This window comes from Nyctereutes procyonoides, unplaced genomic scaffold (assembly GCF_905146905.1).
Source record: "Nyctereutes procyonoides isolate TBG_1078 unplaced genomic scaffold, NYPRO_anot_genome, whole genome shotgun sequence".
Classification (NCBI taxonomy): Eukaryota; Metazoa; Chordata; class Mammalia; order Carnivora; family Canidae; genus Nyctereutes; species Nyctereutes procyonoides.
Window position 1 is genome coordinate 16,139,952 of NW_026575140.1, and position 25,530 is coordinate 16,165,481.

The 25,530-nt window shown below is 44.3% G+C and overlaps 1 protein-coding gene across 6 annotated transcripts in view; it reads left to right on the forward strand.

Annotated features, from left to right (window-relative positions):
- WWOX (WW domain containing oxidoreductase) overlaps positions 1–25,530 on the forward strand; it is a 941,967-nt gene that overhangs the window by 400,224 nt on the left and 516,213 nt on the right. The window contains exon 9 of one of the 6 annotated variants that reach the window (XM_055305714.1): positions 13,581–13,818. The exons of the other annotated variants lie outside the window; for them this stretch is intronic. Within the exon in view, the coding sequence (XP_055161689.1) occupies positions 13,581–13,619 (39 nt within the window). The 3' untranslated portion in view covers positions 13,620–13,818. Of the gene's footprint in view, positions 1–13,580; positions 13,819–25,530 lie in introns of those variants that run through there. 6 annotated transcript variants of the gene reach the window in all.

Below are 25,530 nucleotides of genomic sequence, written 5' to 3' on the forward strand. Positions count from 1 at the left end.
TATGAGCAGAAAATGTGCAGTTATATGTTCTGCACGAGTGAATTATTGATTGGATTTATGGCCAGAAGAATGTTCCTAAGTGGTCAATACACGGCCAAACTATGTCAGGTGAAGGTAAAAATAAAGTGAGATCTATACTTTTGATAGCAATTGCTCTTGGGTTATATGTTACACTTGTCATTTGAGGTTACTGTTGGGTGTAGATAAAGATCTTTATTTTAACATAAATGAAAATGTGGTATCATGCATACCCCTTACAAATACAGAGTATCAGTGCTTGTTTGTGTGTTGAGATTTATTTTGTCAAAAATTGTATTCTTCCTATAACCTGACATTGATTGGCTTGCCAGAGTTGTCTTGGGTGTAAGGACAGTTTAAAAATTTGGATAGGTTTATGAAAAACTATGTGCAATCCTTATGTTTCTGGTTATTTATTGACCAGTGACAACTTCACAAAAATGTCCTTAGTCCATTGGTTGTTGAGTAGTCCAATTTTAGCTGATACGTGTATCTCTGCTCCATTTCTAATAGATGATTAATGATTTTTACTTAATAGTAAACTTATTATTATGCAAAGCTGTAGTTATTGGAAATGTCTTCATCCAGTTGAGCCACACTCAGGCTCCCTGCTACTTCCACCTGTGGATCCTCCAGCCCCTACTTGCAAAACGTCCTGGCAACCCTTTATTTGGTAGTTCAGTTATGAGTGGTCATTCCACTGATGCCCAGTGGGAACCTACTATGCAACCTACTATACCAGTTCTGAAAATATGGAGATGATGAAAAGGAGGACATTGCCATTGAGATGTCACAGTCCTAGCAGGGTGCAGTGCATACCATCCAGTACACACTTAACCTACTTACGGCCAACTTTAGGCAAAATGAGCAGAGATTCACATCCTACGGTGATTTTCTCCATTCCCTGCACTGAGCAAGGGCTCAAAAAAGATGGGAAACTTTTGTTCTTGAAGTCTTTGTCCCTGTGAGTGCCTTGGGTTGGAGCATCCTGTAATGAGAAGTGTCTAAAGCTGTGTGTTCTATAATAACCTGGTCTGTAAACCCAGGCAGTTGTTTTACCTGGTGGTTCATCCAAAGGCAGGGGGCATGCCTGTGCTGTAGCAACAATTGGCTCTCTTGGTCCTCCTAAGTCAGCCAGAGGAAATTGTGACATTTCAAGAGTAATTCTGACAATATTCAGATTTGCTTTATGCACCAACTCTAGAATCTTGCCCTAATGAGTGTAAGGTGAGACACCACCCCAGCATCATCAAAGGGATTGAAAATCACAGTGAATCCATTAAGAGGAGTTTCGTTTTCATTTTCTCTGAAGCAGAATCCCAGGTCACAAAATAGAATATGGATTGTAGGTTTTGTGGGGAAATGCACTTGGCTGTCATTCCTTGAAAGGAGGCCTAGAAATACCAGCATCCCGTGCTCATCTTCCCAAGCTGCAACTGAGTCAATGATAACATAATGATCACGTGAGCGCCTTCAGTGTCAGAGCATCAGGCAGTGGGTGGTCTAGTCCAGGAGCAGATGCCCTGATGTGGTGGTGGTAATCCTGAGGTTTTTGAGTTAAGTGCTTTCGACATGCAGAATCAAGAGTCAAGGACGAAGCTGCCTTTTAAATGCTCTCTCCAAAGCGTCCACCTGCAGATGTAATTGAGCCTCTCAGGTGAAGAGCTTTATCAGAGCAAAGCTGGTTAGTGTTGCATACCTATGGGGGAGGGGGGGGATATTTTAGGCTTCTTCAATAACTGCTCTGTGACATTGCTGAAGGTCCGAACCTTCCTGTTCTCCAGCAGTTTGAGAAGAAAAATGCTACTGTGGGCATGTTGCCTAACCTTCACCATTCACTGTGGTCTGAAGCTACCCATCCCTTCCCTTCATAATCAGAAGTTACAATTATAAACTTATTTATGTGTTCACTGTATGTCTTTCACAGTGTAAGATCAATGAGGCCCAGGACTATGTCTTGTCTCTTTCTGCTTCCCCAACATTAACACAAGGCCCGATTATCATTATCCCTTTGATCATCATCACCACAGCTAATATTTATCACCGCATAGTGTGGCAGGCACGTTAAAAAGGTCTTTATGTGAGTTATTCCCAACCCTGAGTCAAGAATTAAAAGCAAATTGGCCGAGAGGAACAAATACAGAATTTGGACACTGAACTCTTGAATCCATGATCCCAAAATGTTAATTTCTAACCTCAGGATTTTGCCTCAGTACAGAGTCACTTAATCCCTCTCTGCTTACATTTCCCCATCAGTAAAACTGAAATAATAATGCCCATCTGCCAAGCTTGCAGTGAGAATTAAAGACAAGCACTTCTCGGACCCTGGCGCACAATGGATGCCCAAGACAAGCAAGCAGAGCTGCTATTTTTGTGTATAATACATAATACTCTATAGAGTCTGAAAAGTCAGGCTGAGAGTTGAGTGAAAGAAGCCAGAGTACACACTATGATTCCATTTATGTAAAGGTCAAAAGCAGGCAAGACTTCTCTATGCGAGAGAAGACACAAGAGTGGTTTACCTATAAGAGGCAGTGTTCTTGAAGGGGTTGGAGGGTGCCTTCTCGCGTGCTGGAAGTGTTCCATATATTGTTCTGATGATACTACTCCATGGATGTGGACACATGTAAAAGCTCATCAAGCTGTGTATTTAATGTCTGTGCCTTCAGTGCATGTAAGCAATACCTCAAAAGAAATAATTTGTGAGAATTTTCCATTATTTGAAAGAGTTTTTCTCGCGCTCCAGTCAAAGCACAAAGTAGGTGCTTGAGAGTCAGGTGGTGAAGGTGGAGGAAGGCTGAGATGACCATGTGGCCTACTTCTGGATTTTGCTGAGGCCTATTCAAAGGCATTATGGATCCATCACTCAAAAACCAAACTTACGAAGAAATTCTTGAGCCATGTCCATGTGAACTAAATATAGCATCCGATTTATAATGTTGTCGTTCTGACCACCCCCGGGCTATTTCTGATCACAGGGACAGCTTAAATGGTGTGGCCTGTAAAAAGTCATCTGCAAGCTCAGGCCAAATGCTGATCTATTTAGGGCCAAGAGGACACCAAGCCTTGGCAGCAGGATCCTAAGCTGAATGGAGACCATTGCCGCAGCTGCCGGCCACGATCTTGGGGATTCCTTAGCTTTCTGTCTCTTTGGGAATCAGCTTTTTAGTTATGGGGCTTATTCATGCAGCCCTGGACCAGCTCCCCAAGGCTGGATCCACTGATGGGCTCCCGGCTAGTCTTTTGCTGGGGCACTTGGCATTAAGTCAGATGAGCCCTGGGCCCCCAGAAGGGTCTTGTTTCCTCTATAATTTATTCTTCTCTTTGCCATGGTGATCCTGCCATAACTCCTTGACTTAACTAGCACCGTCTTCAAATTCACTTCATACCACCAACTCCCTTTTTGCCTAGCTTAGCCTTGGCTTCCTCCCTAGAGGCCTGGTTCCTTTCTCTCTCCTTCTATCCCCCAGACCGAGCCAGATTTCCGGTTATGATAGAGCTTGGTTGATTCCACTGTCTCTGCATTATGGCTCACCTTCTGGAGCCTCTTGTCCTGTGTTCCCATCTAGGCTGCAGGTTTTCCTTACTCTCAAAAGATTTGGTTCTAGTCCCATCTATGAAATAATTGCTCCAGGTAACCTGACACAAGATGAGATTCTCTGAGCCTCAGTTTCCTTATTTGTAAAATGGAGAGGTAAGAATAGATTTCTTAGTTCTCTTTTAATTTTGTTTTTCTTGTTAAATACTATTGTGACATGATAAGAAATACATATATTGGCCTCTACCTCTGGCTCCTGCTAATATTTGGCCTTTGGCCCTGATTCCTGACACAGAGCTCCTAAAACCCTTGCTATTTCCTGGGTGATATGTGTGTCTCTTGTCCTAGTGAAGCAACTGGTGGCAGGACCCCGGATGGGGACTAGTCACCCAAAAGTCCAAGTTGTGGGTAGAGGCTTGGAACTTTCACCCCCACCTCCCATTCTCTGGACGGAGAGAGAGAAGATTTAGGAAAGTGAGTTAGTTAATATGTCTACACAATGAAATCTCCATAAAAAGCTCTAAAGTATGGGGTTCAGAGAGCTTCTGGGTGGGTAAAGATATCCATGAGCCTGGAGAGTAGGCCCACCCTACTCCACAGGGGCAGAAACTCCTGCGCTCAGGCCCCTTCTTCATCCGATTCTATGTATCTCTTCATCTACTATCATTTTTCCCATACGATTATTTATTGTTTTTAGTACCTACTATGTGCCAGGTAAGTATTAGATGCTACTCTGCCCACAATCTGATTTAATTCCCCAACCATGCTGCAACATACTTATTATTCTCACTTTAAAAATGAAAAAAAATAGCGACTGAAAGATGAAATAACTTGCTCAAGGTGACAAGGTCAGACGTTTAACATTAGGAATAACTAACATTTATTGAGCACCTTTTGTATGTTTGGGACTGTGGTAAACCTTTCATGCGGGTAATTTCATTTCATCTTTACCACAGTCCTAGAATAGAGGTGCCAATATAATCTCTTTGATGTAGGGGAAATTTCAGTTTTGAAAGGTTAAGTAATATGCCCAGGATCATCTATCTATAACTGGTAGGGCCTCTGTTTCAGTCTCAGGTTTGTGTGAGTCTGATATTCATGCCATTTTTATTATATGTGACATTGCATCCCTTTATACCCTCGATGGGGAACCCCTCCTCCCTTTTTTATGACTAAAAAGTATTATCCCAAGCTTCTATAGCATCTGAATTTGAAAATCCCTATTAATTCATGAGTGAATCTGGCTATTTCATGATGGCATAATACAGTGTGTATTCTTTTTAAAATTTATATAACATTTCAAGAAACCATGAAATGGAGGCTGTCTGATGAAGAATTTTTTAAAAATCCAGCAACCTTCTGTCAGACTTTTATAATCATCCCATTCATAATGGATTCCAAACTCGTATGAATCTTTCAAGATAAGTGTCTTATTGATTATCCTGAAAACAAGCGATCACTTGGCATCCTGAGACTAGCTCATTGCCCTCCCCTGATTACCGTAAACAGAGATGTTGATCAGAAGAAATGTCATCTTCTTTGGTGTTGAACCCATGGGGCACTCTGACGCATTGGTGTGGGGAGTAAAGGAGCTAAGTAACCCAGAGAGGTGCTTGATTGTGGCCGATGTCTTGTTTTTGTGGAGCTGCAGACAAATGTCCACTGGTTAGCCAGTGCAGTCTTGAACTGTTCTATATCCTTGTGCCCAGACTTCTTCCTGGTAAAGATGCAGAGTGGCCCAATGAATGCCAATTCATTGCTGCCAGGAAGCATTAGGTCTCTTAAGTAACCTCCTCTTTTGGTGCGTTTACTGGTGGCTATGTAAATCAAGCGGGCCTCAATCTTAGAAAGGATCGGTGCTGACAAGGGACTTCACCTCTTCTCTTGTAGTTGTAATTAGATAAAATACTAATATGACCCGCAGTTACATTCAGCATTGCGTGTCCACACCATGTGGCCACAATTGCACTTCTCCTTTGCTGCTGGTAGCCTGGCACAGGTGCAGGGAGGGCCTATATCGGTGAGGTAAGTGGTGAAGATTTCCCTGGTGGCTCAATTGCTCCTGCTGAAGCCTTTAAATACTGTTCAGGTGACAGTAGGCCCAGACTCAAGCAGGTTGTGGCATTTGGCCAGAGGGAGACCTGACATAGTTTTTAGGTGCAGATCATGAAGATTCGGGCCATTGCATTAAATTAACTGCCTGATTTCCTGAGGCTGCCATTGGTAAAATGCTTAGTTGACATCCTAGAGGATGGGATGGGGCTACTCTGTATCCAAACGAGCCTTGCTCTCAGGAAATTTGTGCCCAGCAGCAAAATCCATCCTTTCGTACACTCTGAAACTGATTTGGGAAATGGCCTCACAACTTGCTTGAAGCAGGTCATGAGCAGGAGAGAGATTCTCATCACTAGAATCTTGAAATATACAAAGCCAGTTGCAGCATCAGTTAGTTCATTTTTTTCTAGATGAGGATGTGGAGGTACAGAGAAGGTTGAGGTCAGTCTGCCTGCTGAGCCGCTGTCCATTGTTCATTCCTGCTGAGGTGTCCTGGGTACCACTTAATGCTTTTTGCTATTCATTTAACATCAACTGATTGAGCACCTACTATGTACCAGACAGGATGCTGGGCATAGAGAAAAGTCTGGAATGGTCCTTGCAGGGAAACACAGGTTTCCTGGCAGTGTTAGTAATGGTGATAATGGTGGTAGAGGAGAAGGATGAGGAGAACCTTGGCCTTCTCAGGAAGACATGACTAGTCTCTCTGTTTCCCATCTGCACTGTTTAGTAGCCACTTATCAGTGCCTGTGTCTGGGACCATTGCCACCATATTGAGATATTTATTTCCTCGACCCAGTCAGTGGTATTAGGGTTCTCCAAAGAAACAATCAATAAGATATAGATAGGTGGATAGATAGATGATAGATAAATAGAACAGGGATTGACACCTGCAGTTATGGAGGCTGAAAAGCCCCATTGTCTGCCCTCTGCAAGCTGAAGAAACAGGAGAAACTGATATGATTCAGTCTTTGGTCTGAGTCCAGAGGCTTGAGAACCAGGAGGGATGATGGGGTAAGTCTGAAGCTAGAGACATGAGGATGAGGAGCTCTGATGTCTGAGGACAGGAGAAGACGGGTGTTCCGGCTCAATAAGAGAGGACAAACTCTCTCCTTTTTTTTTTTTTTTTTTTTTGCCTTTTTGCCTTTTTGCCTTTTTTGCTCTGTTGGGCCCCTCAATGGATTGGATTCTGTGGTTCCTCCCGTACTCCCTCCCAACTAAGGCCCCTGAACACTGCAAAGAAGCTACAAGCAGAGAGGCAGCTGCTTAGCACGGGTTTGTACAGCATAAAGATAACCAATAATTGGATGATAAAGTGCCCTGATTTCCTATAAAAATACAGACCTGTAAGGGTAAAAATGGAACTTAGAGTGTGTGACTCTTCACTTTCTTTTGGCTTCCCCTGGTTTAACTGTTTCATAACCTGTCTGCTGGCTTGTTTTATTTTTCTTCTTTAGTAGAATAAGAAATATGGGCATTAATCACAGTGTTGTTTCTTAGCTGGAAGGTGAGAAAAGATAGAAAACTCTAGAGTAAGAAGTCGTCCCATAGGAAGTTGGTATTTGCTGGAATTTTCTAAGGTTTCACTATACATGACCTCTCTTACTACCTGAAGTCTGATTATAGGTGAATTCTGTGCTTTTTCTGTGTGTCAGGTACTGTGATAGGACCCAGGATTACAGAATTAAGATGAAATATAATACTTGCCTTTTTAGAGAAAAATGCTTATAGAAAAAGCTAGCAATGCCCAGTAGACACTAGACATTAAATTGAGAGCTATGAAGGAATCCAGTGTGTTGAATCCTCTTATAAAAGGTCCATCGAGATGTTTTACTGGTATGGAAGACAGATCCAGTATGGTGGTAATGGTCAAGAGGGTGGAGGAAACAGTCTAGGTCTACTACTATTTTTGCTGCTCACTAAAGTATAAATGGGATTTTCTTATTTGAAGAGGAGGGAGGGATGAGGGCAAAGAATAGGTTGGACAAGGAACATTGGAAAGCACACAGTGTATTGGCTGAGCAGAAGCCATGTGATAAATTGCAATACTAGGTAGGTGTTGAGGAAAAATGACCAAGTTGACCTGCAATTTATATGTTAGGGCAGAGAAAATTGTCTTGCAATTTATTTAAGCATTGAGAGTTTCATCTCATATGGTGCATACTTAAAGGAGTGGCAAGGGGATTGATGCCAGTTCTAGTGGGTTTCATTGCAGATCTGATTTCCGGTAGATTATGGTGTAAGCCTCAAAGGGGAGCCATGCCTGGGTTGCAGAGGAGCAGTTAAGAACTCAAGACTGGCTTAGACAGTCTTAATTGCCACATATAATACTTAACATTCCTAAGCCCAAGGTTCTCTGTATAAAAGGAGGATAAGATGACACCTACTTGTATCAACTGAGGTGCTTAGGGCTGCATATAGTGGGAAACTCAACTTGCAGTGATTTCAATAGCTACCCCACCTAATCTAAAGTCCAGAAGCAGGGCAGTCACAGTGTGACATGCCACGATTTGGCTCTACTTCCCTCAGATTATTTTTTTTAAGATTTTATTTATTTATTCATGAGAGACACAAAGAGAGATGCAGAGACCACAAAGGCAAAGGGAGAAGTAGGCTCCCCACAAAGAGCCCATTGTGGGACCCTATCCTAGACGCAGGTATCATGCCCTGAGCTGAAGGCAGACACTCAACCGCTGAGCCACCCAGGTGTCCCTCCCTGAAATTCTTTATCAGCTTTTCCCTGTTAGAGTCTCCCTCACATTTTCAATATGGCTTCAGCAATTCCAGACATAACCAGAGAGCATACTGCTGGAGGACAAAGATACCTCCTATGTCTCTCAGAAACAGGAACTTTGCCCCCGAGCCCCTCAAGAGACTTTTGCTGACACCTCATTGGCCCAAATTGTATAAAACTCCTATATATGGAGAGTCACTAGTGGAGCCTTTGGAACGACCCTGATTGGGAGCCTAAGCCACTGAAGATTCATAGCCCAGTTGCAGTCACGTGGTGGAGGGGGCTTGGTCATCAAGGGGACATGGGGGATACATAACCGAGTATCTGCGACATGACCGTAGAGGGATATGAGAGTTCATCAAGATCAGATACTTCACACAGTATCTGGCGCAGGGGCACAGTTCGCCAAAACGTAGCTGTAATAGTGATGATGTTTGACAGCAGTAATGGGAATTGGGCTCTTAGAGATGTCTTGGCCGCTGTTGCAGAGAAGTTATAAGGCCCATCTGCAGGAAAGAGACCTTTTGTCACCCCCTCCAGTCTTTTGCATTCACCCTTCTCTGTCATGTATCTCTTCCATCTCGAGTCCTCATCCCGTAGTTGTTATCAAGAGACTGTGATGTGCTAGAAAAATAACGACTCAACACAAGGTCATTGGGATTTGATTTCAGGGTTCCACCGTTTATCATCTTTGTGATCTCAGATGAGTTTCTTTAGTTCTTTGAGCCTCAGTTTACCAAGCTATAAAATGCAGATAACCATGGCAGTCTTTTCTGCTATGGAGAAAACACAACTGAAGTTACCAATATCAATGCCTAATTCAGTAACTTCTTTCTTGAAGATGGAGGCCAGACCCCTTCCTTTGCCAGGCCAGGTGGGGTTATTTACCTCGCAGATGCTAGTTGGTGAAAAGTCAGTCAGTACAGCCTCTGTGAACTTCTGCCACTGCCCCTGGTTTTCTAGAAAACAATCAGAGACCACTCACTGTACAAATGTGCTCAAGCGACTATAACCACGAGTGTTTGTAACAATGTGCCTATTGACTTCTTATTTCAATAGATATCCAGATTTATTATCCCTCAAGGTAAGCATCGATTTTACCTTTGTCTCAGTCAATATTTACCTCTGAGGTCAATACATGTGGATATTCACCTCAGCTACAGTCAATATCCATTTCGTATTACAATATATGATGTACATATGTGAACATAAAGCACACCACGGTATGTGAAGAGGTCTGGAAGACATGGAAGCTTCTTGCAAAATAGACGTATTATTTTTGTTCCTCTTTTTTCTTTTTTTGACCGTATCTGGAGGTCAGGTTCTAATTCGCCAAATAGAAAACATATATGTTGCATGGAGAGCTGCGGTATTTGGGGAAGGATTGCATGATATCAAATGCACAATAAAGCAGTCACTTAATGATACCGCGCTAATTGCAGTTTCTTGAGAGTTTGTTAGTTAAATGAGAGCCGTAAGGATATAGGCATGCAGGCAGATTATAAATGCTGTAAATGGCAGTGTTTCCATAGTGAGGACAGGGCATTGTTGCTGTAGCCCCCGGATTCTCAGAGACTCTGGTGGTTAATGCAGGAAGGATGAAGAAGCAACAGTGGAGCTCTTCTTGGCCGCCAGCTAGAGCCGAGAAGCCAGGCCTGGAGAATCCTGACAGGCCTGGACTGGAGCCCAGCCGTGTGAGTTAGGAACTGCATTTGGCTGCTGGTAACAAGGACCCAACCAGGGTGGTAAATTCTTTCACACAAAAGAAAACCAGAAAGATTGTAAAGGAACAAAAAGTGTACTTTAATTCTGTCCCTCCCCCATCCTCAGAAGGTTCTGTTCTGCATTGTTTCCCTCTTTTTGTCTCCCTGTTTTTTTTATTTCCAGATATAGTTTTATCATGTTTCTCCTTTGCTTTCTCAGGAGATTAATACTTTGAAAGAAAAGTCCTCTTCCTAAACCATGAGCCTATAATTAAACCCATGCACTATGCAATGCAGGGATAGGATAGTTAGTAAGCACATTGGCCCCTTATAAACTTAGAATTTTTCTATGGGGAAGTTCAAGGATTGATGCACATTATAAGTGGTCAGAGAGGATGCAGGGATGGTAAACGAGGAGATCCCATACTTCTGTAGTCCTATTTCATCTTTGGGGATGAACATTTGTGGCACAAATAATCACCGTAGCTAGCACAAAGCAGTAGCATAACGCTGTGCTTAAGAATATGGGTTCTGGAGTCATATTGCTTAGATTTGAATCCAGGCTCATCCACTTTCTTACTTCATGATCTTAAGCAAGTTTTCCAACCACTTTGGTGGCTCATTTTTCACATATGCAAAGTGGGAACGATAATTATACTCACCCCACAAAGCGGTAAATACTCAAATATTAGCCATTATTATTTTTAAGTGTTTATTAGGTCCCAGGCAGTGTCCTAAATGCTTTGCAGGTACTCTTATTTTATAATGCTATCAAGGGATAAATATTACTGTCAAAGATTTCAGAGGTGAGGATTCTGAGGAATGGACAGCTGCATGAGCTTTGGAGTCAAATGGATGGAACTTGAAGCTGGTCTTCTCTTCTGCTGACTCTTCATGTGGTCCTTGACAAGTTTCAGGCTCAATTTCTCCATCTCCAGAAGGGGGATGATGCCACTAGGAGACTTTATGAGATAAAATATGAAATCTGCTTGTTACTACATTTTAATAAATGCCTACCATGTGTTCACACACACATACACACACACACACACAAAAAGAAAACCAGAAATGAATACTCCAACATGGGTGTGGCAACTCCACAATATCACTGGGGAACCAGTCTCCTCCTCTTGGCTTTGTAACACTGCTGCCTCCGTCTTCACTATGACCCCCTGGTCCAGAATGACCAGGCAACACGATGGAGAAAAGGTGGAATGGAGACTTCTTCCCTTTCAAGGAGCCCTCAAAGAGCCCCACCAGAAACTTCTGCTTGCTTCTCATGATTTAGTCACTCTGCTAAACAGACAGCTGCAAGGGAGCATAGGAAATGCAGCCTTTACTCCTGGCTCCAGTGTGCCTGAGGAAATGGAGAAGCTCTGGAGCCAACGCAGAAGGGAAAATAAATACTTGGGATGCACCGGCAGCTTCCACCACACCAGTGCTGTAGATGAATGTTGGTGCCCACCTAAAATCCATAGGTTGACACCCAATCCCCAGTGCGATGTTACTAGGAGGTAGGGCCATTGCCTGGTGGTTAGATTGTGAGGGTGCAGCTTTCTCTTATGAAAGATACCCCATGGAACTCCCTCGCACCTTCCATCCTGTGAAGTCACAGCAAAAACCAGCAAGTGTGAACCTGGCTCACCTCCAGAACTGTGAGATCAAATATATTTATTTCGGTTGTTTATCAGCCACTGAGGCTATGGTGCTCTGTTACAGCAGCCCAAGTGGACTGAGGCATTATGGAACACGGCCCCATCCTACCTTCTCCCTCCTACTGTATCCCCATTCTTTCAAAGATCACAGGGCATTAGCCTGAGTTTTTATTGTTGTGTCTGCCCAGTATTTTTTTCCCCATCGCATTTGAACTAATCACAGTGCCCCATTTTCCTTTGGGAAGTACCTAGCTCACTCTTCTGGTGGAGATGGGACTGTTGATCTCAAAATAGCCACTATGACCCCCAACTGCAAGGATGGGCACGTGACCTGGATCTGACCAATCACAGGTGCCCTCTCCCAGCCACCATACCCGATCAAGGACTGAGCATACACAAAACCAGCACACTCCCAAGGCCTTCCATGGACTTTTCCACTTAGGACTGGCAAGGAAGTTATTTGCATGCCCTGACCCCACACAGCAAACCCAGTGGCCCTACTTGGCAGCATCTTCCCAGGAAGCTGCCTATTGCAACAACAACAGCAGCAACAACAACAACAGCAGCGATAAAAAGACGTTTAGCAAGTCCCCAGCACAAGGGCATTATAAAGCCTCTTCCCAACTTCCCTTTCCCCTGCCTTATTAATGCCTATCCTTTAACCTGTCCTCAGCATCATCTCCTGGAATCCTTTGGGCCTTTTTAACCCCATATAGGAAGCAAACCCATGTGCATATATGCAGACATCAAGTCATAACACCCCATGCAGCACTGTAAAGTCAATCCCTGAGATTTCCCTGGACTCCTATTTTCAACCATCTTCTGTAGCAGCAGAACCCAAGTCAAGATCTGACCTCTCTTCATGTTCCCAGACTCTTGACAGAGAGGGCTAAAGATGGACCCCGACATTGTCTTGTTGATTTTTGGCTTGTTTGTGCCTGCCGGAACACAGCTTACCCTGCCCACCCTGCCACAGTCCAAAACCTGTAAGGACAGTCTCACTCGTGGGTTTGCCAGGACTCATCGTTTTCAGATCATATAAACCATGGCATTCCCACCTCCCTTCCAGAAGGGGATGATATTCCTGGCGCAATTCTGTATTCCATAGAGTACAGAAAGGAACCTGGGCCATCACACATGGAGCTTACCACCCAGTAAGTTGTCCTGGGCCACACCTGGCTCCTTGGTCTCATTTTATAACTCATAGGCCACTTCCAACTTGACACTTACTTAAGTTTTTATTTATTTATTTGGCATTCAGGAAACTCTACAGCTTCAGCCCCTTGGGATGTAAATTAAAGCAATTTCATTTTCCTAGTTTCTCTGTTTGAAACCCCTCATTGTTTATTTAAATAGTAGCTGACGCATACTGCAAGTAAAGAATTATAATTAAGGGAACAAGGAGGGCTGGTCTCTCAGGGAAGTAGTTGTTTCCTCTTGCAATAACCCCATCCTAACCCTTGGAAGTTTCATTCTTGCTCCCTGGAAAGGAGAGCTGGCCCAGGGAACCAGAGTTGTTTGGGGGAAGAGCACTCTGTTGGGGGGATTCGGGGTGGGGGGGGGGGCTGGCTAGAGGCAGTGGTGCACACTGGCCTGCTGCAACAGTGGTAGTTACAGGAGAAGACATTGCAGCAGACCTTGCAACAGCAGCCACTGAGGATGGGCAGAGCCATACTTCATTGCAGCAGCTGCTGAAGACATAGATTTGGAATTAGGCATCTTACTCCCAGCAGAAGGTCCAGTAGTGGTGGGACAAGGTAAGCCACAAGGACAACAGCAATTAGAAATGCTTCCTTTCTTCTTTCCCGAAACTGGGACGATGATCTGTTGCTCCTGGCTCACATCTGAGAGTCCTCTCTTTCTTTTCATCCCCACAGCTGGCAGCTGCATGGCTTCCATCTCCCTCCAGCGCATGACGTGCAGTTTTGCTTGGGACCACGTGTTGCTCAAGGCCATGCCATGTCTTTGCAACAAACACCCGTACTCATTGCCAGTGGTTTTGTGCAATGCTTCATCTCTCCACGGTGGTCCTTGGGCTCTGTCCCCTGGCCCCATTACCTATCAGGGGTAAATGATGTACTCAAGATCGAGCAGGCCGGGCTGCCTGCCTCTTAGTCACAGTGAGGATGCCTTGATGTGTGAACTGTATTCAGAAAGGCGTTGGAATGGCTCATCATAGCTGGTTTCTGTAGGAAAGAACCTTCGTGTTCCATGGGGGTAAAATATACTCAAGGTGAGAAAAAGACAAAATGGTGGTGATTTGGTTAGTTTTTCATTCTTTCTTCTTTCTGGTCATTTTTCATCTTCAATTTTCTATAATGATACCTGACATACACATGTACTAGACACAATAGGCTTTATTATTATTTTTTAATTTGAAAGTGAAATAAAAGGTGATGTTTGGAGTGTCCCTTTATTTTTTTTAAATGTTTTATTTATTTATTCATGAGAGACACACAGAGAGAGAGGCAGAGACACAGGCAGAGGGAGAAGCAGGCTCCATGCAGGGAGCCCGACGCGGGACTCGATCCCCGGTCTCCAGGATCACGCCCTGGACCGAAGGCGGCGCCAAACCGCCGAGCCACCGGGGCTGCCCTGGAGTGTCCCTTTAGAGTTGGGTATTTGGGACTCACCACCATCATTTGTTCATTCGTCTCATGTGGTCAATATATTTGGAGATCCTACCTTTCCAGGTTCTGTACTAGGCCTGGGAATGCAGTGGGGTGCCTGTCAAAATGCTGGCCCTTTTTAAAAATTTTATTTATTGGGATCCCTGGGTGGCGCAGCAGTTTGGCGCCTGCCTTTGGCCTAGGGCGCGATCCTGGAGACCCGGGATCGAATCCCACGTCGGGCTCCCGGTGCATGGAGCCTGCTTCTCCCTCTGCCTGTGTCTCTGCCTCTCTCTCTCTCTCTCTCTCTCTGTGACTATCATAAGTAAATAAAAATTAAAAAAAATTTATTTATTCATGAGAGACACAGCGAGAAAGAGGCAGAGCCATAGGCAGAGGTAGCAGACTCCTCACGGAGAGCCTGATACAGGACTCGATCCCAGGATCCCCCAAATCATGCCCCAAGCCAAAGGCAGACACTCAACCCCTGAGCCACCCAGGTGCCCCAAGATGCTGGCCCTTCAAGAGTTGATGCTCTGCTAGGGGAGGTGTGCAGTAATTACAGTGTCATTGGGCTTATGGTGAGGAAGATGGGGAGGCCTTGTGTAAACAAACAGCAGGACTAGCTAGTCCAGCCCAGGGCAGGGACATCGGGGGTGCTAAGGTGGCTTCCAAGAATAAAGCCGAGAGGGACATGAAGGGTGAGCAGGGCCGGCCAGCTGAAGAGGATGAGGGCCAGACCAGCAGAACTGCTAGCGTGTGATTGGCGTCAGGGCCCGTCAGGGGGGAAGCATGCTCTGTGCCACTGGAGGACAGTGAAAAGATGTGGTTGGAAGGTAAACAGAACCTGGTAGAAAGTGAGAGGATGAGCCCTGCTTCATTAAGCATGGTGAATGCCCACCCGTTAAAAGAAAATCATAAAAACCAGCAGGGTGTCGGCCACTCTGATCTTTCCGCTCTGATCTCAGCAGCAATGAGGGCTGACTTTGAGGGGTGGGGATCACACACCCCACATCGGCCAAATCTCCAAAGCACCCCTGCCAAGTTTTTCCTAATAAGCATGCAATTTAAGTAATACCCACACGTCAGCTATGCTAACCACCTCCCTTTACTTCCAGTCTGACTGCTGGCCTCTACCTTCTCCCGCATAGAAATTCCAGAGCTGCCAGTGGGTCCAGGTGCTTCAAGTCTGGAAGCTACTTTGTGAAAACTGCTCCTGACCTAGTGCTGTGTCTGATTAAAATCAGTGCCTGACTTTTTTATAAAGAGAAAACAGCTCAGCGAGCACTCGGTAGAGTAGATCCAGCGGTCTCCTTGAGTTCCTGTGGCTCGCGTGGGGCCTGTTTCCATAGCTTTCCTTCTCGCTTGCGCATCAACTAACCAGTCGATTAAACAGATGCCTGCCGTGTGCCAGGCACTGTACTCGGTGCCGCGTGCACTACTGCTTATACTTTGGATTCTATGCTTGCTTTGTACACATTGCCGTCATTTTGCAGACAAGTTTTGCCTGCGTGAGGGAGGGCTTTTATCCTGCACCGTTTTCAGAGCAGTGTCCCTGATTTACCATGAAGCAGTTGCGCCATCCCCACCCCCGCCTTAAGCATTTGCTTCTTTCTGCTTTCAGAAACAGCACTGGTGCCCTGTTTTAAGAAAGGTTGAAAAGCCAGCACTTAGATTTTCCTGGAAACCTTTAAATTAACCTCATTAGGCTTGCTTTATTTATTTTCTTTCATTTCTCATGCTTTTGTGCCTTCCAAACCCCTAAATTGTGGTGCTCTAGTGATCTTCCATAGCATGACTCAATAGTCAATACGTGTTTAATAGGAATCACAGTATATGAGTTTATAATATACATTTTTCCATGAATATAGTGAATGTTTGCCGAGCCCCCCCCCCTTACCTTTTTAAATTCAGAAATTTCTAGCTGTGTTTATTCCTCTCGTCAGCATACTTTATCATATCAAAGCCTTTTCAGACACTGTAAAACTACTGAGTTATGTTTGGGTCATGTTTTGCGGTATGCCCTTTAATACTGTAGCTTTAGAAATGCAATTTTCAGCCTCTGCTTATTAGAATATGATAAAGTATTCCTGGTCTATGTCCAGCTCCACTAATCTCCAGACTGCGCTTCATGAATTAAGCATGAAGATTTTAGTCAATGTGCTTTCAAAGACCAATGTTTAGGGAATCATGGATTTTCTACAAGCTGAGGGAGAAATCTATAATAGGAGGAACTGATTTTCAAACATCATATTCTGAAGAAGAAATGACCAGTTCTGGCCCAGAAACAGAAAATATTTCACTATCAGAATATTCTAGAACCAGTTAAAACCACATTGTGCCGTTTGGTTTGTTAAAGGGACGGTGTTTTAAAATGTGTAAGCCCGTCTATCACGTGGGAGGATTTCAAATGACTGCTTATTTTGGAAAGCTCAGTAGATTGGCTTAAAATCGAGAGAAGAATGCAAATTGAATTTATAAAGTGTTATTAACTTGACATCCCACCCCCTGTCCCTCCCCAAACCCTGTGCATTTTGGTTCATTTGGCTTTGATACAATTCAGTAAATAGCCAGAGATCTCTCACACTGGAGAGACTTTGAGGGGAGAGACTTTGAGGACCCATGGGTGCCTTAACCAGGCCAACTCTTGAGTAGAGAATGTCTGAGACCCCACAGTGTCTCCTGATTTGGTTTGTTTTGTGGCGATTGGCAGCACACGTTTTGGAGGGGAATCTCCCTCCGGAATGACCATGCCAGATGATGTGGGGTGCCGGTCCACTAAAATGCGAAAGGTGTGAACATCCAAGTGGCTGTGAAGCACCCTGAAAGGGTACTGGGGGCACTCTCATCTGAGTTTGAGCGGCCCCTGGAGTCTCAGCTTCTGTGTTTGGTGAGCTCATAACTGATGTGGTCACAGTTACCTCCTTGATAAAGGTACCTTTGAGCAAGCATTTGTTCTGCGCCGGACGTTGTACTTAGCCCTTGACATTAGTAGCTCACTCAAGTCCCCGTTTCTCAGTGGGGATAACGGGGCACAGGAAGTTTCAGTGACTTGCTCAGACAGAGTCAGCATCGAGGCCAAGACTTGGTTAGCCCCCTACATATAAACCACACCCCACTTTGTGGCTCCGGAAGCAGGTCCATGTCTCGAATGTGTCAAGCAAGAACCTGGGCCCTATAGCTGCTGGGGCTGGACTCTAGTGGTTGCTGGTGGAGGCTCTCGTCCACTCCTCTGGTTCTGACATCAAGATAGAAATGTAAATCATCTCCAATTAGGAGGCTGCTTCTTGAACATTTTCCTTTTGAGGAAGACAGGAAAATTCTCAGCTCATCTAGCTTTATCTGTGAACCTACGGGATCTCTCAGGGGCTTTAAATTAATCAATCAATCCACAGACATTGAACTGAATCTCTACCTTGAGCAGGAGACTCTGCAAAGTGCTTTAAACGGGCAGGAAACCAAAGGGCCAGCTGCCCTGCCCCCAGCCATAGCCCAAGGCTGCCTTCCATGGCTGGGGAATCAGCCTGTCACTTCAATCACAGAGCCCCTGTGACTGGTGTTTTTGACTAAGCTGGCCCCACGGACAGCTCTGGTTGTGTGTAGACACGGCATCGGGGGCGGGGGGGGGGGGGAGTACATCCATCTCTTTTTGAGTCCTTGCCATTTAATCGTTACTGACACAGTTTTATGAGAAATACAGCAAAATCCAACCCTGTCAATCATCGTATACTCCCCAGTCTCTGAGCAGCACCTGAAGAATTAGGTGTGCAAGGGCGCGTCCCCGGACACCTTAGGTTTGCAAAGTGGAATGTGCAGGCCATGGGGGGAGCAGAAGTGGAGCCCCGTATGACCCAGGGATGCTGAAGAGAATCTTTATAAGGTGACCCACTCTCTAGATCTTGCAGACATGCTCTGGGGCTGGGTCTGTCTTAGACGAGGATAACTGCCCTCTATGTGACAGTGGCCAAACCATAGTGTGTTAGGACCCAGAGGTGCTGTGCGGGTGCCCTGTAGGTTCCTGTGGCTAAGAGAAGTGGGCCAAGTGGAGGCTCTAATATAAGAGTAACTATCTTTAGCCCTTTCTTGCTAAGGTGATTTTTAAAAAGAAGCAGGGACTCAGGGTGTTTACATGGAGTTTCTCCATTTTTCATTGTCGGCAGCCAGTTCACTTTTGTCTTTAACCCTCCACACACAGGTTAATCCTCTGTGCCTGAGGAATGGAAACTGGGTGCAGGATGCCCGTGTGACTCACCATTGGTGCCAACCTCCTTGTTTTGTGGTGCTATAGTCCAGGGGGTGAAGTAGCCAGTGGCAGCTCTCTCATTAGAGTTTTCCAGATTCATTAGTAAACCTCTGTGGCTGATGAAAACACCCTAAAATTACAACAGGACAATGGGGCATTAAAAACATGAACTCTGAACTCAGGTCACTGAGAGAGTTCTAGAACTCAACTCTTCTGAACAGTCATCTTGATAGTGTTTGGCTCTCTAAACCAGAGGTCTAGAATGGATTCAGAGATCATCATAGGGATGACTTGGGTCTAGAAGCTTCTCCCCAAGGGGGCTGGGAGGAGCCTGCAAGCCAACCCCCATGGCCATCTCAGTCTTTGCAGGGACATCTGTGGGAAGGAGGACACACATTTAGACACACTTGGGAAGAAGGCAAAGCACTACCCTTTCTTCCAGAGCCTTTCGCACCCATCCACCACCATGAGAAGCATTGTGCACACACGCCCTCACTGGGTTTCCACGGAGTATCTGGGAAGTGGACATGAAAACCCTGCTTTTACACGTAAGGCACCTAGAGCTCCAGGGATGGGACAGCCAGGGTCAGGTGGTTCCCTACACAGCAAGGATGGAGAGACCGGTCCAAGTTGCCCTCTCTCTTAAACGGAACTCTTTCTGTATCACCAAGATCCCTTTCTTCTTCTTTGCCACCTGATTTCATTTTATTCACCCAGAAGAGCCTGGGCCCCTCGTTGACTCTTTGGGTTTTTGTGAAAGGTTATAAACTCTGGATTCCATGGGCAGATGGAAGCAGACCCCAGGGAGCAACACCAGCTCAGCTGTCCTGCCCTCCTGGACCAGGGGATAGGAGTTCCCCGGCAGAGAGGAGAACACCCAGGAGCAATAATAGAATGTATTCTTTCTCAGCAATTTTCCATGCCCCCCGCATCCGTTTTCCAAATTGTAAGTTCTTTTTATATAAGCACTTTCCGCTAAAGGGGAAGAAATGGTTTTACCTGTGGTGTAAAATATATACTTTCTAATGTAAATCAAGAAGCTATTAATACCATAATAAGAACACGGTAGTATATTAATTGATGGAAATTGTGGAGTGGAATATTCATAATCAGCAGCGGTCTTTTCTTTGGAAGGAACAAAGGATTAAGTTAGGGAGACAGTAATGGTATTGTTAGCAGGCTATTTCAATGATTTTCTCCGTGGAAGAGTAGAGAAAGGTGAAATTTCAACTGGGAATATTAGACTATGCAGATCTCTACCCAGGGGTATTCCGCTCTGTGCAAACCACCGAGCTGTGCTTTGCCTTATGATCCAATTGTTTTATTAGTGGAATCATTGCGTGTTTCATTTTGCTATAGTAATAGCCCAGTGTCTGTCTAACAATAAATTATAGAGTCAGGCAAACAATGGTTTTGTATTTGGGATACAATGAAATATCTTATTAAAATTCAGGCTTCCTTAGGTTTCCGAAATTAGAGTCTTATTTTAAAATGATTCCATTGGGCTTAATACACTGTTTTGAACTAATCACACTAACAGAATCACTCTTTTGTCAGAGTGCAGAGGACTGTGGGAGTTACCTGTTTCCTTAGTATTTTCCCATTCATATTTTACTCTCAAGTTACCTTCTGGATAGATCTTATTGGTTACACAGCGGAAGGCATCGCAGTAATGGCATCAGTCTCTTGCACGCGGAAGATAAAATGATATCTTCCTGCCACATTTTTCAAGCAGAATTCTGTTCTGATAATCGTCATGATAGTGATAGTGACAGTAATGACAAAGCATAGGTTTTTCTTTTTCCAGGCACTATGAGAAGTGGTTTACATGGTTTCTCTTGTAGGATACTCACTTAAGCCCATTAGGAGTAGATACTGTTGTTACCCCCGTTTCACAGATGTGAAGACTGAGGTTAAGAGTCACTGAGCAACCCCCCGACACACACACACACACACACACACACACACACACACACACACACACACCAGTCCATAGTGTGCTGGGTGTTAATCCTGGTGCCTGAATCTCTGCAGCCTGGTCTCTTCACTTGTCACTCTGGGATTCATCTTCATTCCTCCCCCATCTCCATGATTAGAACCTCCCTGTGTTCTTGAATTCATCAAGACTTAATTCTCTTTGTCTCTCCAGTCTACAGCACATTTTTGGAGACGGTGAACAGGGTTGAGTTGGAGCAATAAATGCAGTGAGATTTTTTCTTTTTCCTTTTTCAGTTGCTATACATCAAGTCCCCCTCCAGGGCCAGGCTTCATGCTATGTGTTTGATGACCATCATCTTCTCCAAGCCATATTATCAGTGTCACGCAGATGAGGCATCTGAAGCTCAGAGTTTAAGTCACTGCTCAGGCATCTCTGATCCCCGAGGCCTACCTTCTTCCTAGCCTAACCTGCATCACAAGAGATCCCACTCTGATGGGCAGGAACTAGTGCCCAGAGAGTGCACACAGGAAATCATATACATTAAAAATCAAGCAGAACTTCTCAGATGGAGTTCAAAGAGATCACTGACAAAGAGCGTCTCCTTGACCAAGTCTCAGTCAGGCTCCTTGGAATCTTCTTCCCAACTAGGCCTTGACTTCTGGGCTTCTGTGTACTTTCTTGGCATGGCCCAGTTTTAGCAAGAATCCCCCATCCTTAGTATCTGATCATCCTCCTCATTGCCCATTGTCCTCCAAGCACTATCTCATCAGCCTGCCCTGCCTCCAGCGAGAATCCCATGAGATCAGTTAGCAAGAACTGCCTTACCCTCTTAGTGATGTTCCTTTGACTCTCCCCACCCTGCTCCTGAGCTGCAAAATCCTTGCTTTGCCTTACTGTGTTTGGAGTTGAGTCTAAGGTCTCTTTCCTGCTACAAACCCCATTGCAGCAGTCCACATACCAGTTGAGGTCATCCCCGTGAACTACGTTTGCCTTACCGTTTTTAAAGAGTGTCATGAATATTTTCTCTCTCTCTTTTTAAAGATTATATTTATTTATTCAGAGAGACACAGAGAGAGAGAGACAGAGACACTGGCAGAGGGAGAAGCAGGCTCTTTGCAGGGAGCCCGATGTGGGACTCGATCCTGGGACCCTGGGATCATGCCCTGAACCTAAAGCAGACACTCAACTGCTGAACCACCCAGTTGTCCTATGAATATTTTCTCTTAACACCACTTTGTTGCTTCACTGCTTGGACCCAATGGGGTTGGGATAGAGATACCGAGTGACCACTCTCTTCCTAGTTGAATCTCAGTGGACAACCTCAAAAATCAGAACCTGCATTTGGAAGATGCTAACCACTCTTGAGGAGCTCTTCTGCATTTGGATGGGCCCAACATATTTGCTTCCCATGTACTCCAGACGTTGTATCTCCTGGGGATGCCCTTCCTTATTTTCTCCGCCACGCCGACGCATGTCGTGGTCCGCCATCCTGTCCTTTTATCCCCAACTCCCCGCACACATGAATGCTTTCCTCAGCAGATGTTCATTTATAAATATGGCCCCTCATTTATTCAGCAAATATTCATGGAGATTGTGTGTGCCAAGATGGTGCCGAGATACGGTACAAGGATGAGCCGAAGACAATCGTCATCTGTCAAGATCCCTAAAGCCCATCTGTGAGAAAATTCTCCCCAGGCTGTTTGAAAGGGAGAAAAATATAGACAAAGTAGTGAATTTCTCATTAAGCCCGTCATATCTGTTTTTTAAACTGTCATTTATTTTAGAATTGTATCTTTCACCCACTTTTTTTTTAATGTTAAATGTCTTTTCCTTTAAAAACAGATGACAGAAAATGGTAGTTACTTTTTCCTTCCTTTTTTTTTTCTTTTTTCCTTTTTGAAAATGGTCTTTCTCTTTGTTTTCTTTTTAAAGTCTTTAGCTGGCAAAATGAAAAATTGAGAAGTTTCTGTTAGCAGTCCCCTTTTTTCTTTTTTCTTTTTTCTTTTTTTCCTCTTTAATCTTGCTAGAACTTAACTCTAAAAGTCTGGGAGTGTCTGATGTATCTGTATCCTCTAAGCTTGCCACTTGATGACACTTGATACTCCCTTGTTCCCCCCAACTATTTCTGTAAATGTTAGCCCTGTCTCTCCAGACTCTTGCTTCCTACTGTCTCCATCAAGGTGTGCCGTACTCAGACAGGCTGTAAGTAATCAATACTTGGTGATTTGACTTCTTAGCCTGAAGAAGAAAAAAAAAAATTCTCCAGGTGCAGAACACAAAGGCAGAGCTCTTGCCAAAGGAGTCCTCGCTTTTCCATTCTCAGCAAGGGGAGGCAAGACCATTCCAGACAGCCCCCTCCTCCCCCCGCCGCGCCCCTTTCCCTTGGCCCTTGCAAAAAAGAGATAGCCAGTTTTCTATTAACCATTGTGCTAACCGATGACTCAAAACTGTGCCCGGAGTTTCCAAATTGCCCAATGCCCATTTTTAGAGCAACCTCATTAAGAACCCCAGATTTTAAGTTTCATTATTTAAAGACTCAGCACTATCCAGAATTACAACTCCAGCCACTTGTGCTTGGAGTCACAGTCCTTTGCAGCATTCATGAGTGTTTACAGCTGATGCAAATAAGCAGCTCTCTTTGCTCTTCCATCAAAGAGACAGGAAGAGGTCCTGATGGAACAAGGTTGAGGCACTCAGTGGTTAAATTGAACGCTCCTTCTGGTAGAGTGTGTGTGTTTCTCTTTTTCCAGCACCCATATTTGATCCCCTAACTCACATGCAAGTTCAGATGCTTCTGAGTGGAGGATGTAGCTGAAATAGGAACATGTCTAATAAATTCAGCATCTGAATTGGATGGGCGGCTTTATTTCCTCTTACTGTAGCTACTCCGATGTCTATTATCCAAATGTATCCTAGTTGGAAGACACAGTCTATTTGGAGGGGTATGAAACCCTACCCCCTTGGGGCACCTGGGTGGCTCAGTAGTTGAGCCTATGCCTTTGGCTCACGTCATGATCTCAGAGTCCTGGGATAGAGTCCTGCGGGCTCCCTTTGGGGAACCTGCTTCTTCCTCTGCCTGTGTCTCTGCCTCTCTCTGTGTGTCTCTCATAAATGAATAAATAAAATCTTTAAAAAAATAATAAATAAATAAATACACGCCCCCACACCAAAAAAAAAAAAAAAAGAAAAGAAAAGAAAAACAAACTAAGGACATTGTTCACTTTACATTTAGAATTTATGGCTATCAAAGTAATAGTTCACTACTCATCATCATGCCTTCCTTAAGGAAGTCACAATTTACTGCTGGGCTGTTATTCAAATGTAACATAATTAGCATTAAAAACAGATCATTCTTTTCAACCAAAATTGACTTTCATTGTAGTCCCCTCTTTTTTAAATTCAGTACTTTGATTTAAGAGTTTGGTGCATTTAAAGTTTTGTGTCAAATTCTATCTTTTTGTTTTGTTTTGTTGTATTGCTTTACTTTTGTGTAAAGGATGGTATTCACCATAAATATGAAAGTCCACATGAGAGAGTTGCTTGGGACTTACACTTTTTTGCCTTTTGGAAAACTTGAATGTGAGGCTATGTGGTTTTCGCAAGTCGATCACCACAAAAGACAGACAGAAAATAAAGGGTGCTGATGCCTTTCCCCCACTCGTCGGGGAATTTCTTGTGCCCATCATAGGAGCCCATACTGAACAAAAGCAGATCCTGTTGACCTCCCTGCTTGAAAAGGCAAGAAATGTGCCAGGTTCTGCTGGAGCAAGGTGAAAGGGGGCGATGAGAATTAGTGACTCTGAGGTGAATATGGGAACAGTTCCAGGCCAACATGCAGTGTGGCTGGCCATGCGGAGTGAAAGGGCATTTCCCCAGAATGGCAGGATTTTTTTTTTTTTTTTAAATAGGGGACGCTATTGTCGTTCAGAAAGCCCTAAGCTGTTCTGAAAAGAGGCAAAAATCAATAGCCCACTTGTTGAGGATAAGTGAATTAGTCTGCCTTGAATGTAACTGAGTACCTGAACACTTGAGTGAGCAGGGCTTGTTGAGGAGAAAAGACAATTGGAAGGATTGTCTTTAAATGTCCACGGCAGTGCACATCGCTGCTTAATTATGTCCAATGATCATTTTTGTGCGGGACTAATGTGAAGACTGTTTTTGTTTTTGTCTATCTGCCCGTGACCTGACGAAATGAATAGAGCTCCCCACTTCTCAAAACCATCCAAGTGGTGGCAAATGGGCTGCAGAAGAGCTGGGAAACATGAATGGGGTAATGCAGGTGGACTGAAAAGTCTCTTTCATTAACCAGTTAAAATGTAAGGTGATAAAATACAAAATACGTTAAATAAATGTTTCATAAATAATATTGTATGATAAAATAGAGTAACATAAATACGTATTTCATAAACTGTGTTAAATAGGAATAAAGCACACACAACATAAATAGTCATAAAAATACCAAGCCCAGCGAATCTGTAAATGAAGGATATTCAAAGTGTGTACCTCTCTCCCCTTTCGTTTCTGCTTCCGGATTTCTGGAGTATTGAAAGTACAAACTTATCCTCACAAGCATTTGTGGCTCTTGAGAATGGTGTTCAGTGTTTTTGTTGGTCCTAAGGGTTGAGATCTAGCGAGGCCTTACTCCTGAAGCCATCCAAAGGCTCTTAGAGTGTGAACTCTTATCCTTGACCTGCAGGCATTCAGCTGGCACAGAGGGGGTGTCTAAGGCTTTTTTTTTTTTTTTTTTCTTTTCTTGGCTGTGTGCACAGAAGAAGGATACGGGGGCCCTCTTGAAGAGAGAAGTAGGAGGACAGTTTAGTATGTTTGTTTTGGTCAAGAGCCCTGCATTTTGTTTCCAGATGTTTCATTGCATTTCTATGACCTCCATCACTTCTCCTCTGTATCTTTTGGCGCCAGGGAATGGGGCTGGTTTGCTGGTGAGGCACAGTAGGCACGTGGCTTATTAAGATGCGGGAGCTTGTCAGGGACCTACACGAATTTCAGAGGCCTGTGCAAATATTATTGGCTCTGAATTA